The sequence below is a fragment of the Theropithecus gelada genome, chromosome 12, assembly GCF_003255815.1.
Source record: "Theropithecus gelada isolate Dixy chromosome 12, Tgel_1.0, whole genome shotgun sequence".
Classification (NCBI taxonomy): Eukaryota; Metazoa; Chordata; class Mammalia; order Primates; family Cercopithecidae; genus Theropithecus; species Theropithecus gelada.
Window position 1 is genome coordinate 54,876,858 of NC_037680.1, and position 16,545 is coordinate 54,893,402.

Sequence of the window (16,545 nt, forward strand, 5' to 3'; positions counted from 1 at the left end):
TGCCACCACCCCTGGCTAATTTTTTGTATTTTTAGTAGAGATGGGGTTTTACCATCTTGGCCAGGCTGGTCTTGAACTCCTGACCTTGTGATCCACTTGCCTCGGTCTCCCAAAGTGCTGGGATTACAGGTGTGAGCCACCGCACCTGGCCTAGATAACTTTTTATATAATTAAGAGATTTTTCTAAATACCAATTTTATTTTCAATCAACTTTCAATTCAACATGTAAGGATGACAAGACTGCACAAGTAGCAACTTTATGGTGTTTCAACTACTGCCTTTGGTCTGGTAAAATGAGAAAAATGTGTTAATAATTTAATGCAATCCTAAATGTTTAATTGCAGTATCAAATTAAAAGCACACTGAACTCAACATGGGGTTTTGTGTACACAGTTAACAAGGTGACTGATAGTAGTAATGGGCTGCCATTCTATGATGTGGGTATGCTCACGAGTTTCGTTTTCATAAAACGCAATACTGTCATTGTAAAGTTAAGACAGATAAGACACATCTGTTTCTTTGAAAATGTTTAAAACATTTAACATATTCAGTTCTGAAAGATATTTTTAATCTACTCTGTTGAGAAATCTGAATTTTTCATACACAACCTAAATTACTATTTACCTTTATTAAAATAATTGTATAATGAATAAAATGTTAAAATTCTAGAACTCAAAATGTAGTCACGGCACTGAATGCCACATATATGCATATGAAGGCAGAAGGCAATCATGCCGATATGAAATACTTGTACACTGTATTGTATGTAGAATGATTAGAAATTTATTTTTAATTATGTAAATACAAGTTTTAGAATGAATCATCTCCCTATTCATGTGGCATTATCTGTCATTTTTTAAAAACAAGTTTAAAAGCACTTTGTATGAAAAATAATGGGACAAAAAATTAGAATTACAAAGTTTAGATTATAGGGTGACTTCTTAATATGGATACAGAGAATGGAGACAGCTTCCAAACCAAAATAAAGAATATTGAGTTACTTAGTTTACTTCAACGGAGCAGGTTTTTCTGAGGGAAGGCAATGAAAGAGTAAATGATTAAACACGTGAGAAAGTGTTAGAAAATTGAGCATAGAAATGAGGAAATATTGGGAGGAAGGAAAAGATAGTACAGATCCTTGTTTTATGAGGTGTCAAATTATGTGCTAGCCATGTGTTATTTACTAATCTCATGGTTGTGTTACCCCTATGTACACTTGTTTTTGTATGTACTCATCTGAAAGCCCTCTATTTTTAAATAGAATTTTTGATAGTGTAAAGAAGTTAAAGGATGAACAATGGTTTGGAAAGAGCAAGTTTCAGAAGGTAGAAAAAACTTTACTTGTTGGGAACTCAATTATTTTGAACAGAGCTATTTACTGTCTGACCATACTTTCCTATATATGCAGTGTAGTAGTCCACTTTCACACTGCTGTAAAGAACTGCCCTAGACTGGGTAATTGATAAAGAAAAGAGGTTAAATTGACTCACGGTTTCCCATGGCTGGGGAGGCCTCAGGAAACTTACAATCTTGGTGGAAGGCAGGGAAGCAAGGACCTTCTTCACAAGGTGGCAGGCGGGAGAATGAATGCAGGAGAAACTATCAAACGCTTATAAAACCAAAGATTGCATGAGAACAGCATGGGGGAACCACCCCTATGATTCAGTTACCTCCACCTGGTCTCTCCATTGACATGTGGGGATTATGGAAATTATGGGGATTATAATTCAAGATGAGATTTGGGTGTGGACACAAAGCCTAACCATATCATGCAGTATGCAAAATCTTCTATGTTCTGATAGATACGTGCCCTTTCTTTGGTACCAACGTGATCTTCTACAGCATCTCTTACATACTATTCTCAAGTCATATGATATCATAACTTGACCATGACACAAAACTGCCATGGCACTGTATATCCTCCTTTGTTTGGCATATTTATCAAAATTTGACAGCATACCAATTTGTAATGATTATTCATCATTAATGTCAAGAATGATGGGAAATGAGGTGACATAAGGAAACAGATAACTAGAAAAAGGGAACAAAAACTAAGAAATTTCATGGCATCAATTTAAAACTATCAAGACAAAAGCTTGGGGTGGCAGACATCTTATAAAGGTTTAAAGAGGGAAGAGGAGTTGCACATTTATAATAATGTCTGAAGGAATGCAAAAGCCAGGCAGTACAGTCTCTATGCTTGCCATAAGAGGCAAAGTCTTTGGTTTGGTCATATATCTTTAAACATTCCCCACTGGAAAATAACCAAGGCTAGAAGCTTACACCAAAAAGTATAGAGACTGTGTTGTGTTCTTTGTGGAACAGAGATATACAACTTTCTTCCTGCACATATACCAAAGGAAGACTCTTCAGTTCTAGGATTTTTATATCCTCTTCATAATGTTATAAGATGTATAAACAAGTGAAATGCTAATTCCTGGGTCCTTATTGGATATTTTAAAAATATGAGGCACTTTAACTTTTAAAGTATAAAAAAACTGGATATTAACATGCTGGTAAGGTTAAAGTTGGGAAAAGCTTGCAGTTTTTGACATACTGTGCATGTCCTCCTACATCCTGAAAGGGGAAGAAATGCCCACTGGGACCGAGAGGTCTGTTTCATGGTGCTACAATTCTCGTTTACAGAATGAAGCAACAGGAAACACAATCATACCATTCCTACAAGTTAAGTTTGCAAAACAGCCTCACATTTATTATAGCAAAATCAATGTATTGGGGAGATCAAATATCTTCTCATAGGGGAAAATAGAAAATACAACTTGAAGAACAGTGACTTTGTTTTATACATAAAGTACAGTAAATAGCTAAAAAAAGTAGAAATACAAATATGCTATAGTTCATCGTGTTGGTATACATTGTATTCCTTGGGAGAAATGAAGCCATCACCATCATGGTCATTCTTCTTAAAAATATCTTCTAAAACTGCATCCTGATATGACTTGTCACGTGGCTTCTCATCTTTTTCAAATTCCCTTTGCAAGTAGAGGTTTATCTGGAAGGCCAAAATAACATTCCTTTAATTAAAAGGCATCACAGTAAATTTCCAGTAACTTTGAGGAATATTTATAATAATGAAATTCATGTCCAAGATTACTTATAGTAAATGACACAACAGTTTGAAAAGCTATTTGAGGTTTTATTTTTCTTACTCTTTGAAGCAATGTTTTGGAGAGAAACAGGTCTTCAAATTAGTTTTCCCTAAGATGATAGATGGTTAGTGGTACATACTCAAAGATTAATATTTAAATTGAACTTTGTTGAAACTAAATGCTTTCTAATAATCCATGCTGTTCATATTATCAAAGGAAAATCATGCATGACTGCCATCAGCGAAAAAAACCCAAATTGGCATTTCTATATAATCTCTAAAACTAATGAATATGTTGTATAATCAATAAAATATAACCATAGGTTTTGAAATAAAATTTAGTATTTTAAGTTTTTCTAGGCTTCTATTGCTCTCTTCCAAATCTACATAACTATAATAATCTCTTTAATAATGTCAAATAAAGAAAGGAATCCTGAAGTATTCACTAATTATATAAAATTTCTCTATGCAAACACACATTAAAAGTATTGTCCAATATAGTAGCCACTACCCACATGTGACTAATGAGCACTTGAAACATGGCTAGATCAAAATGAGATATGTTACTATAAATGTAAAATATATAACAGATCTTGAAGGCTTCAAAAAGTATATCTAATTGATAACTTTTAAATTGATCTCATATAGAAATGGCAATATTTTAGATATATTGAGTGAAGATATAACATTAAAATTAATTTCACCTATATCTTTTTACTTTTTAAGATGTGACTATAAAAATTTTAAAATTATATGTGTAACTCAATTATATTTCCATTGGAAAGCACTAATCCTTATAATAACTAAAGAAAGCAATGCACAATCATCTGGAGGTAATGTTCAGTAAGGCTAGCATTAAAGAGGCAAGAATATTTTTGAAAGCTAGAGTTTGAGAGGTTTTTAGCAATACATATCCTACGGTCAACCCATTGCAAGTTGACTTTATTTTAGAGCAATCAGTGGACCTTAATGAAGGATATATCAACTGTTCTCAAATGGGACTTTGGTCCTACATGAGGGAGACGCATTTTTTTCTTCCAGCCAAAGCTTAGCAATCCTATGTAGGTGTAAACAATTTTTAATAGCTTCAAATATTTCTCAGTTTCTAAGTAAGTTCATTTATTTTTACATAACCAATATTGCTGATGCTTAAACTCGACTCCTTTTCCAGTACACTATAGTACAGAGGTACAGAAAGACAGTGGGTAAGAACATGACCTTAATTTTGCTAGTAATGGGTTCCACACTATTTCCACTTTTTAATTTAATAAAACACTGTATTTCTCCCATCCTTCCCCTTTAATACTAAAGAAATATTTTTCTTTTTCTTTTTTAAAGATGAAACTGATAAAATAGTTTACTTAATCTTTCTGACAATGAATAAAGTTTGCTTTTTTTTTTTTTTTTAGTTCATGTTTCTAATTCAGGCTTTGCCTTGGATTTGCTGTGTGGTCGTGTGCAAATTAACCTCTCTGAACCTCAGTTTTGTCATCTGTAAAAGGAGGTAAATAAGTATCTATATTGTAGGATTGATGCAAGGATTAGAATAATGATTATGGCCATCAATAAAAGATAGCTATTGTTATTCAAGTTAGTGAAAATCACTCTCGTCCATCTGGCGATAAAGCAGCTGATATCACAAAGACATCCAGGGAAATTGCAGCTAAGTAGATTAGTATTTTGAATTTTCTCTATTTTTATTTTCCAGAAAAGAATTTAAGATTGTCTAATGTCTTACTGTGGAGTAGTCATACTGCAGAACATGGCTCTTGGTGTGCCTGTGATAATGAGTGGTCTGTGTGCGTAGGCTGAGCCCTTGGGTACTATGCGAATTCATCTGCAGCTGCTATTCACTCTAAAAAAGGGTGATATGGAGTCAACAGAGAAGTGATAAGGAGTCGGCCGGGCGCGGTGGCTCAAGCCTGTAATCCCAGCACTTTGGGAGGCCGAGACGGGCGGATCACGAGGCCAGGAGATCGAGACCATCCTGGCTAACACAGTGAAACCCCGTCTCTACTAAAAAAATACAAAAAACTAGCCGGGCGAGGTGGCGGGCGCCTGTAGTCCCAGCTACTCGGGAGGCTGAGGCAGGAGAATGACGTAAACCCGGGAGGCTGAGCTTGCAGTGAGCTGAGATCCGGCCACTGTACTCCAGCCCGGGCGACAGAGTGAGACTCCGTCTCAAAAAAAAAAAAGAGAAGTGATAAGGAGTCAATGGAGAAGTACACTTTGGGAACCATTTGCCACCCCTGTAACTGCCCTTCTTCTTAAGAACAGGACATGTTCCCTTCTCCTTCTTCCACTGTTGGCCAACCAAGATGCTTGAAGGGAAAGTCATTACTAATATCCAGGTGTAAGAAGTTGAACTGGGTGGGGAAAGGATTGGAGAGGGAGATGAAAAAGCAACAGAGAAAAAGACTTATTTTTATCACTTGAAATCAATCTTTTACTACTCACTTATGTGGTAGAGTTATGCATTTTTAAATGTCTCCTAACTAGTTAAGAGGGGAGACAGCTGGTTTACTAATTTTAAGCAAGAGTATGGTCAGTGGGACTAAGTAAAACATTAGACTTCAATAAATAGTATTAGACTTGAAACATTCATGATTTTCTCCAAAAGAAGCAGTCTAAGTCCAAAGTTAAAAATATAGTAGTGGGCCAGGCATGGTGGTTCATGCCTGTAATCCCAGCACTTTGGGAGGCTGAAGGAGAATCACTTGAGGCCAGGAGTTCAAGACTAGCCTGGGCAATGTAGTGAGACTCCATCTCTTAAACAAAAATAATTAGCTGGGTGTGGTGGCATGCTGGGGTATCACTTGAGTCCAGGGATTCAAGGGTGCAGTGAGCTATGATCACTCCACCCTGGCATGGGCAACAGAGCAAGACCCTGTCTCTAAGAAAAATTAAACTGTAAGAAGACTCATGAAGCCAGATTGCCCAGGTTTTGCCCCTTACTACTGTGTGATTTTTGGCTAGTTAACCTGATTATTATTTTCCCCATCTAAAAGTGGAGATGATGACAATAGTGTCTGCCCCATAAACTATCATGAAGATTAGATAAGTTCACATACTTATATGCTTATAAATAGTATCTGGTACTAAAAGTACAAAATAAATGTTACCTATTATTATCTTTTTTTTTTTTTTTGAGACAAGGTCTCAGTCTATCTTCCAGGCTGGAGTGCAGTGGCACGATCACAGCTCACTGCAGCCTCAACCTCCTGGGCCCAAGCGATCCTCCTATCTCAGCCTCCTAGCTGGGACCACAGGTATGCACCACCACACCTGGCTAATTTATTAAATTTTTTGTAGAGACGGGTCTCCCTATGTTGCCCAGGCTGGTCTTGAACTCCTGGGCTCAAGCAATCTTCCCACCTCGGCCTCCCAAAGTGTTGAGATTTTAGGCATAAGCCACATGCCCAGCCCAATTATCATTATTATTACAAGATCTTTATTACAAGACTGAGATACAGAAGCTAGCTGGCTGAACTCCTGGCTCCTGTTTACCAACTTTCTAGCCCACTCAATTCAGATCCTTGCTAGCTCTTTTCATAATCCTATGAGGCGTGAATTATTTGCCCTGTTGCAAATTCTTACAGTGCTGCCTGAAAAAGAGATATGCTAGTGTAGTCTAGAAACTGGAAGAGCACTGTAGAGATGAATAATTTGGGATTTTAATGACTCTCTTGTAGGGAGAAAGGCAATTGAAGAGGATGACTCACAAGGTTTATACTGAAAAAGCTTAGAGCTTTTTCTAAGCGCTTAGATTATTTTTTAGTGACCAGCTCTATAAAAGCAGTGATCAGAGCCCATGCTAGCTAGACCTAAAAAGTAATAGTTGTAAAACAGATGTATTTAAACTGAGATAAAAAAATTAGACTATACACATGAAATTGGTTTGAATTACCTCGGCTTTGGAGAGTTGCCTGTCATTGTCCGTGTCTATCTGTTTAAATGTCTCAATGCTCCGTGGTCCTTTGGTCACAGCATAAAGTTCAATCTCAAAAATCAATGTAGCATCAGGTGGAATCTTGCCTTCTGCTAAGGGTATAAATTTTAACAGTTTAACTTACGTAAAGATATGGTTCAAATATCTACTCATGAACTGCCATAACCATATTACATTATTTCATGTTGATAAGAATTGCTATCTGAATACTCACAATTTTTAATTTTTTCTCATCTTTTATAACTTCTTTCAGCTTTTCAAGAGTTTTCATTTTTGCTTTTTTTCTCTTTTTTTATAGATACTTTTTAGGAATATTTTTTCCACATGTTTCTGAACCAAGTCAATTCAAAGGACCTATGGGACCACTATTTCTTGATTAAGTACAAATCATAAATTTTTATTAATACATGGATATGACCCTCTATATCTGTGGGTTCTGCATCTGTGGATTCAACCAGTCTCGGCTTGAAAATATTCATACAAAAAAAGGATAGTTGTGTGTGTAATAAACATGTACAGACTTTTTTCTTGTCATTATTCCCTAACCAATACAACAACTTTTTACATAACATTTACATTGTATTAGATATTATAAGTAATCTAGAGATGATTTAAAGTACACTGGAAGATGTGCGGAGGTTATATGCAAATGTGATGCCATTTTATATTAGGGGCTTGAGCTTCTGTGGATTTTGGAATCCATGAGAAAGTCTTGAAACCAATCTCTAACAGGTACTGAGAGACAACTGTACTCTCCTATCATCAATACAGAAGAGAGGTGGCACAGAGAAGAAATGCATGGGCAGAAAAATTTCAAAGCATAGATGAGTAATCTTCTAGAAAATGATTTTGTGTAGTTATTTGGAAGCATAAATAAAACATAAGTATCAATATATTTGTCTTTCAAATTTTTTATAGACATTAAAAAATAAGTGCAATATTAGAAAAATCCAGTAACAGGCTGGGCATGGTGGCTCACACGTGTAATTCCAGCACTCTGGCAGACCGAGACAGGAGGATCACTTGAGCCCAGGAGTTTGAGACCAACCTGGGCAACATAGTGAGACCCTGTCTCTATTAAAAAAAAAAAAAAAAGAATTAAAAATAAAAGAAAAATTCAGTAACAATTTTACAAAGAAATTGTATACATTTTTAAGCATTAAGTTGAATACCTCTTTTTATTTTTATCTATTTGTTTTTTTTGAGACAGAGTCTCACTCTGTTTCCCAGGTTGGAGTGCAGTAGTGCGATCTCCGCTTACTACAGCCTCTGCCTCCTGGGTTCAAGCCATTCTTCTACCTCAGCCTCCTGAGTAGCTGGGATTACAGGTGCACACCAGGCATTGTATTATTAGTAGAGACAGGGTTTCGCCACGTTGGCAAGGCTGGTCTTGAACTCCTGACCTCAGGTGATCTGCTTGCTTTGGCTTCCCTAAGTGCTAGGATTACAGATGTGAGCCACTGTGCCTGGCTAGAATTGCTCTCTTTAATTAAGTTAACCTATTAGCTGATGTCACGGATTTTTTTTTTTTTTTTTTGACATGAAAATTCCTCTGTCACCCAGGCTAGAGTGCGATCTCGGCTCACTGTAACCTCTGCCTCCCAGGTTCAAGCAATTCTCCTGCCTCAGCCTCCCAAGTAGCTGGGATTACAGGCATCTGCCACCATTCCTGGCTAATTTTTTGTACTTTATTAGTAGAGATGGGGATTCACCATGTTGGCCAGGCTGGTCTCAAACTCTTGACCTCAAATGATCCACCCGCCTTGGCCTCCCAAAGTGCTGGGATTATAGGCGTGAGCCACCGTGCCAGGCCATGATGTCACAGGTGATTTTAATAAACAATGGGCTATTTCAGATAAATATGTCATAAAAATGACTTGCAGAAATGACTTGCTAAGGGGCAGTGGGTAGCTTGTGTCATCAGTATATTGCCAGTGTCCCACACAGTGCCTGATCTACTACAGACACTGCAATGTGTCAAATGAATGACCCATATCATTTATTTTTTAAAATGTTTGTCCTTGGAAGGAAACAGCAATTTCTTTAATAAAAAAGTGAAGCATTCTAGCTAAAGTCTTTATACAATCTGAAGAGAAAAGAGTTTGTGAGTTATAGCCAAAAGGAGTAGCAGATTAGTAGTTTTCAAAGAGAAAACATAGAAAGATCTACCCATGAATCATATGACTAATATAAAAGTCCTAACCTAATGCACCACATATTACCTGACTCTAGAGTAGAAGAGCTACAGATTGAGTCAATGGTCGTTTTATAAAACCCATTCCTATTTTTTCCAGTTATAATCTCCTTATGACAGAAAAACAATTACTTCTGACAATAATTCAAGGCAAATTCAAAACACAAGTTCAAATTTTTTTCTTTTTTCTTTTTTTTTGAGACAGAATCTGCTGTTGCCCAGGCTGTAGTGCAGTGGCACGATCTTGGCTCACTGCAACCTCCACCTCCTGAGTTCAAGTGATTCTTGTGTCTCAGCCTCCCAAGTAGCTGGGATTACAGGCATGCACCGCCACACTCAGCTATTTTTTGTATTTTTAGTAGATATGGGGTTTCACTATGTTGGCCAGGCTGGTCTTGAACTCCTGGCCTCAGGTGATCCACCCACCTCAGCCTCCCAAAGTGCTAGGATTACAGGTATACGCCACTGTGCCCAGCCCAAAACATAAATTTCTTAAGAAAAAATATCGTAGGTACATAGGCAGTTTTTGAACAATTTTGCTATAAACAGAAAATATTGGCCAGGCGCAGTGGTATAAGCCACCAGGAGTTCGAGACCTGCCTGGCCAACATGGTGAAACCCCGTCTCTACTAAAAAAACAAAAATTAGCCAGGCATGGTGGCGTGTGCCTGTAATCCCAGCTACTCAGAGGCTGAGGCAGGAGAGTAGCTTGAACCCGGGAGGGAGAGGCTGCAGTGAGCCAAAATCAATCACACCGCTGCACTCCAGTTGGGCGACAGAGTAAGACTCCATCACAAAAAAAAAAAAAAAAAAAAAAAGGATATATTGCCAATTACCTGTTTTTCTTGTTATATATTGTTATTTAAGCACTAACAAGTCACATGCATTTCAAGACATGCAGGGTTGTTCTGTGACATGAGACAAGGATATTTTACAGAAGAAAGACTTCTTCAAGTACTACCTAAAATAAAGTTATAGCTAATGTCACGTCTTAATAACAACTTACTTTTAAATGCTTATTTAATCAAGAGGTTGTTAAACAGTTACTTAAGGTCTACACTGCAACTTTTAAAATAATGTAATCCAAGGTATTGCAATGCAGGCAAGGCCAGTATTAACTATGGTCCAATTAACACACTTTTTTGGGCCTCAGTTTCCTTTCCTGTAAAATGAGGGTGCTGGTGGTATTACTAGTGAGATTAATCACTTTAATGTTTGCTAGAGATACCTCCAATTGAATATGAACTAGTTTCATGTCAAACTTCTATATCTCTGCAGCAAGTTTCTGATTTATTAAGAGCTTAGGCAGCCTGGGTAGTCATTCATATCTAAGCATAAATTACTTTATGAAAAGGATAAGCTAAGTGGTCCTTTGCCTGAGGGTGGTGAACCCTGGATGAGCACCTGATGATAACAGATATGTGTGCTCCAGGCAGATAGGAGAGTGGGTGCTCTAGTGGTAGGCAGAATGTGGAGGCATCTGAAGACACAACACAAGACAGAAAGGAAAACTTTGAAAATGAGAAAGAGACAGAAAGGAAAACTTTGAAAATGAGAAAGAGACTGAAAGGCAAACTCTTCCTCCATCATTTTGCCTAGAAGTGGCCTTAACTTTTGACAGATTTTTAGCACAAGTATTGCATTTGACTTAATTTATTTTCAGTTTTCCTTCTCTTTCTCCCAGGTTCCTATACAAATAAAAACAGGATATATAAATTATGGTACCATGGAGCTGTTCTGATGGGATCAAATTATTGGCAAAAAGCATTAAAAATAAAGCTGAAGTTATCTGGAAATTGTCTCTTTAGGAGTTTTAAGCCTGACTGGGTCTGACTCGAAGCACTGACAACCCCCCACCACCCGCCAATCCAATGTGGGGCACTGATGCCCCGATTTTGCTGGAAAGAACTCTTAATGACTAATAAAACTGCCTCAAAGAAGGCATGCCACTTCCATGAAATATTTGGGAGCAATGCCAATATCTCATTGTGGAAAATTGATCTTTACTATTTCAAACAGGTGGAGTTAGCAGTGGCTCTAAATAGGGTAAGGAGGCAAAGATTCTTTCTGTACAGCCTTCAAGCAGCAACGTGGAGCAAGAACCTAACAAAGGATGCAAGGTGCAGCCCATCTGTCAGGCTGCCCATCCTCCCTGCCTGCTGTAAAAATTTTCTTCTCTGTTCTGCTACACTCAATTTTTGTAATTTAAAAATTTAATTTTGGAAAAATTAATACATGCACTATAAAACTTTCAAATGGTACAAAATATTAGAATGAAAATAAATCTTCTCATCCTTGACCCTGAGGCCTCCTTCCCAGGAACACTTAATGTCATCAGATGACTGCATATTCTTCCAGATGTATTTTTGTGTAGATACAGGCATATGTGAAACTCCTCCTCTGAAATACAAGCTCATAGAGGATCGGGAGTAGTGTCTACTTTGGTCACTGCTTTATGCCCAGTGCCTACAAAGCCTGGCACTGATGCTCAATATATATCCCAAAAGTGGAATATAGTCTAGTCCACAGGTTGGAGTGCAGTGGCACAAACACAGCTCACCGCAGCCTCGACCTCCCAGGCTCAAGGGATCCCCCCACCTCAGCACCCTGAGTAGTTGGGACCACAGGCGGATACCGCCACACCTGGCTAACTTTTTAATTTTCTGTAGCGATTGGGTCTCCCTGCATTGCCCAGGTTGCTTTCAGACTCCTGGGCTCAAGTGATCCTCCCACCTTAGCCTCTCAAAGTGCTAGGATTATAGGCATGAAGCCACCATGCCTGGCCTCCACTTTATTTTTAACATATTAATAAGTATAGCTCTACTTAATTCTTTTTACTGGCTACACAGTAATTCATTGTGTAGATATATTATATTTAACTAATTTCCCACTGATGGATAGGAGGTGGTTTCCAGCCTTTTGCTACCCTCCCCCACAAAAATGCCTGCAGTGAATGTTCTTTTACACATACCTTTGTGCATATTCCTGGAAATGGAACTACTGGAATAAGAAGGCATGTGCATTTTCACTTTTTTTTTTTGAGATGGAGTCTCACTCTGTTGCCCAGGCTGGAGTACAGTGGCACAATCTCGGCTCACCGCAACTTCTGCCTCCCAGGTTCAAGTGATTCTCCTGCCTCAGCCTTCCAAGTAGCTGGGATTACAGACACACTCTACCACAACCAGCTAATTTTTGTATTTTTAGTAGAGGCGGGGTTTCACCATGTTGGCCAGACTGGTCTCGAACTCCTGACCTGAAGTGATCTGTCCACCTCAGCCTCCAAAAGTGCTGGAATTACAGGCATCAGCCACCACACCTGGGCCTGCATTTTCACTTTTGATAACAATTGTTATCAAAGTTGAATGATTTCCATTCCCAGCAATAATGCTGATTTTTCCATGCTTTTGCCAAGTTGTTTTGTCTTTGCTAATCTGATGAGTGAAATATGGTGTCTCATTTTAAATTTCTTTAATTATGAATAAAATTAAGTATTCTCACAGACTTAAAGGCCATTTGTAATTTTTTGCTAGTGGGTGCTTATTTATGAATTTGGCCCATTTCTAGGGATATGTCATTTTCATTATTGGTTAGTATAAGTCAGTCTTCATATATGATACAAACATTTTTCCCATTTATTTGCTTTACCTAGGTTTTCAGATCTTTTTGCTCTACGATTTTAAAAATAGGCAAGATATTGAAAGAATAAGATCATTTCTTACACATTTGAAGGCTTGTCCTGTATTGGGGTAATAATGACTGACAGCTTATTATATCTCAGATGTTCCTTTTACAATGTGCCCGTCCTGTCCTTTTACTCTAAACCCACATGTTCCAGTTTCTGAGTTTTATGAATTTAACTTTGGTACTGCTTACCAAAGATCTGTTATAAATATTTATGTAATAATGACATATGCTGAAAACAATAAAAATGCTTGGCCAGGCACAGTGGCTCAGCCTCTAATCCCAGCACTTTGGGAGACCGAGGCGGGCAGATCACGAGGTCAGGAGATCGAGACCATCCTGGCTAACACAGTGAAACCCCGTCTCTCCTAAAAATACAAAAAATTAGCCAGGCATGGTGGCGGACACCTGTAGTCCCAGCTACTCAGGAGGCTGAGGCAGGAGAATGGCGTGAACCCAGGAGGCAGAGCTTGCAGTGAGCCGAGATCGTGCCACTACACTCCAGCCTGGGCCACAGAGCGAGACTCCGTCTCAAAAAAAATGCTTAAGATAGAGGTTATAGAATATATAGAATCATCATGAGTGTTGCCACAATGTAGAAGAAAGAACTCTGGCCAGATATCTATATTCAAACAATGTCGTGTTATCTTTATAAACAAAAAGAGGGGACTGGACTGAACTAGATAGAGCTTAAGGTCATTGGACTCAACTGTTCTCTTTATTTCATCTATCATTTTTTATTTATTTTACTTTTTTTGTTTTTAATTGTGGTAAAATTCACATAACATAAAATTTACCATCATAACGATTTTCAAGTGTGTTGTTCAGTAAAGTACATTTATGCTGCCATGCAACCAATCTCCAGAACTCTTCCTCTGGCAAAACTGAAACTCTATACCCATTGGTCAACACTCCCCCTTTTCCCTCTCACTTCAGCCTCTGGCAATCACCCTTCTACTTTGTCTCTATTAATTTGACTACTCTAGGTACCTCATATAAGTGGAATTATACAGTATTTATTTTTTTGTGACTGGTTTATTTCATTTAGCATAATGTCCTCAAGGCTGATACATGTTGGTGAATGTCTCAGAATTTTCTTCCTTTTTAAGGCTGAATAATATTCCATTTCATGTGGGTTTTTTTTTTTTTTTTTTTTTTTTTGTAGAGCAGGGTCTTGCTGTTGCTCAGGCTGGTCCTGGCCTCAAGCGATCCTACCAACTTGGCCTCCCAAACTGTTGGGATTACAGGCGTGAGCCACTGTGCCTGGCTTCCATATACGCATATATTCATTTTGTTTATCCATTTCTCTATCATCTATGGACATGTGGCTTGCTTCCATCTCTTGTCTACTGTACATGGCTGCTATGAGCATGGCTGTACAAATATTTCGAGACTGGGCTTTCAATTCTTTCAGACCTACATACCCAGAAACCTACTAATCATTTTTTAAATATAACTAAAACAAGAAATTAAAATTAAACATCTTACCATGGCCTTCCTTTCCGTATGCAAATGAAGGGGGTATAACTACTTTTCGCTTTTCTCCAGGGCACATATCCATCATAGCAATGTCTAGGCCTTTTATCACTTGCCCAACACCAAGAACAAACCATTTGGGGTGGCCTTCATTTTGTGTCCGGCTATAATAAAAAACAATACTTAAGTAAACTGATTTCAAGAAATCAAACTTGAAAATACAGCTGGGCATTTAAAATTGGAGTCCTCTCTAACCATCATTCCTGTATAAGCACTCTTTCTAAAACCCCTAACGGGGTGTTTGACTCAAACTTCCCTATAATCACCAGAAAGAAGTATGATTTGCCCAAAGCTAATCATTAAGAGCCATCTCATTTTAAAAAATTGTTATCTTTACAAAACCTATTCAACAGTTAACTTTTTAATGGGTCTCCAGCCCCTAACTAGCTGCATGGCTTGTACAAAGAACTCATTTAACTCCCCTGTGTGTGTTGTAAAAAATGATGAGGCAGGTTTAGCCTCAAAAAGTCATTTTAAAAGTAATTTAAAATGGTATATTTTCTTATTAAATTCTAGTAATATAGTCTATATTCTTATTAAATCCTAATATAATATTAAATTTAAAAACTGTATAAATTCTTATTAAATTTCTCTATTTTATTCTAAATGGATGGAACTATCTTACCCAGTCCTATCTTTACAGGATGAAGAAAAGATTCTCCCTCTGAGTAATAAGCCATCAATTAAATCAGAGTAGGCACCAGGTGGAATGGGGGAGCAGGGCCCACCAGAAGTCACCACGGAAGTAATGGTTTTTCTTGATAGAAAGTGGCCACAACCTATAAAAATCGTGCTTCTGAAGGCCAGAGTTAAATCTCGTTATTCCATGTATTCCTCCGTAAAGACTCAATACTTCCGGCAAGGGAAAAATGTGAACATCCTTACAGGCAGAACCTTGATTTAATTCTGGAGGTCCCAGAATTAAAGGTAATGGTAGTGGTTGGTGTGTGTGTGGATGTACTGTATTTTCGATAATTTATTGGACCAACATTTTCAATACTTTAAATAGAAATATTCAGTTTATTAGAGAACCACAATATATATATATTATATATATATATATTTAATGAATAAAGGGCTCAACTTTTACTGTTAAAAAATAAAACCCCAACCAACCAACCAACCAACCAACCAACCAACCAACCAACCAGTAAGGCTTACGCTTGGTGGAGGCAGGCAAGATTTTGTGCAACTGGACGCGTGGGCAGCTCGCAGCATTTCCTACCTGCAGTAGAATTTCGACCCGTCTTTAGCCAGGTAGCCGTCATAATGGGCATTTAGTAGGTCTCCCTTCTTGCTTGTCTTAGAGCAGTTTTCTGGACGATGCAAAACTTCTATTTTCACTTCTTCGGTGCTCTCCTCTTTCTTTTGTCTTTGAGCAGTAAAAAGGCCCCATAGATAAAAGAAAACAATGAATCTGAATAAGAAATGCATGGTTTCTGGCATCGGCTCCAGCAGAACAGCGCTCTCCCTCCCGCGTGTCACTCGCGCCCCTTGGATGCCCCGCGCCGAGTTCCGACGCGTGGCAGGCGTTGTACACTGTCACAAAGGGCCGGGGCTGGGCCATAGACGCGGCCCTGCCCTCTCACAGGCCCAACCCCTCCTCCTCGGGCAGCGGGCTCAGCGCGGTTAACGCTGTTTCTAGGCCCCCGGGCTGGCTGTTGTCAGTCTCTAAGATTGCACCGCACGCTCGCTCTGCTTCTCGCTAAACCCGCATATTTTACAGCCGGTTTCCTCAGGGTTCGGTGACAACATTGGTATTTCTAAAATGGAACTGGCATAAGACGAAATAAACAGCCAGGGATGTCGTAGAGTCAGGGAATATGGTTGTCATTTGTGGAAGCAAAAGACTTCTAAGACCCCTACGGAACGAGCAGATAGATACTGGGGGGAGGAAGAAGCATGCTGGAAAAGGAGCGTAAAAAATAGGCTGGCGGTGGCTTCCTGGGTGCTTCTGGGGTGTCCTTGAAGCGAATCCTCAGGTCGGAGTCTTGCATTCAGAAGTTCCAGGCTGAGTCGCACAACCTGAAGGCCAGCCCGACGCGAAGAAACTGCGGTGCAGCAGCTCCTCCGCCT

At 38.6% G+C, this 16,545-nt stretch overlaps 1 protein-coding gene across 2 annotated transcripts; it reads right to left on the minus strand.

Annotated features, from left to right (window-relative positions):
- Positions 1–763: 763 nt before the first annotated feature.
- FKBP7 (FK506 binding protein 7) lies at positions 764–16,311 on the minus strand. Of its 2 annotated transcripts, none has more exons than XM_025404718.1 (4): positions 15,695–16,311; positions 14,422–14,573; positions 7,017–7,147; positions 764–3,013 (listed from the first exon to the last, which is right to left on the minus strand). In XM_025404718.1, the coding sequence occupies exons 1-4, from the start codon at positions 15,913–15,915 to the stop codon at positions 2,852–2,854; spliced, it is 666 nt and encodes a 221-aa protein (XP_025260503.1). In that variant the 5' UTR covers positions 15,916–16,311; the 3' UTR covers positions 764–2,851. The 2 variants fall into 2 exon arrangements, with proteins under 2 accessions (XP_025260503.1, XP_025260502.1); XM_025404717.1 differs by having other exon boundaries at positions 7,017–7,150; positions 15,695–16,043.
- Positions 16,312–16,545: the final 234 nt, after the last annotated feature.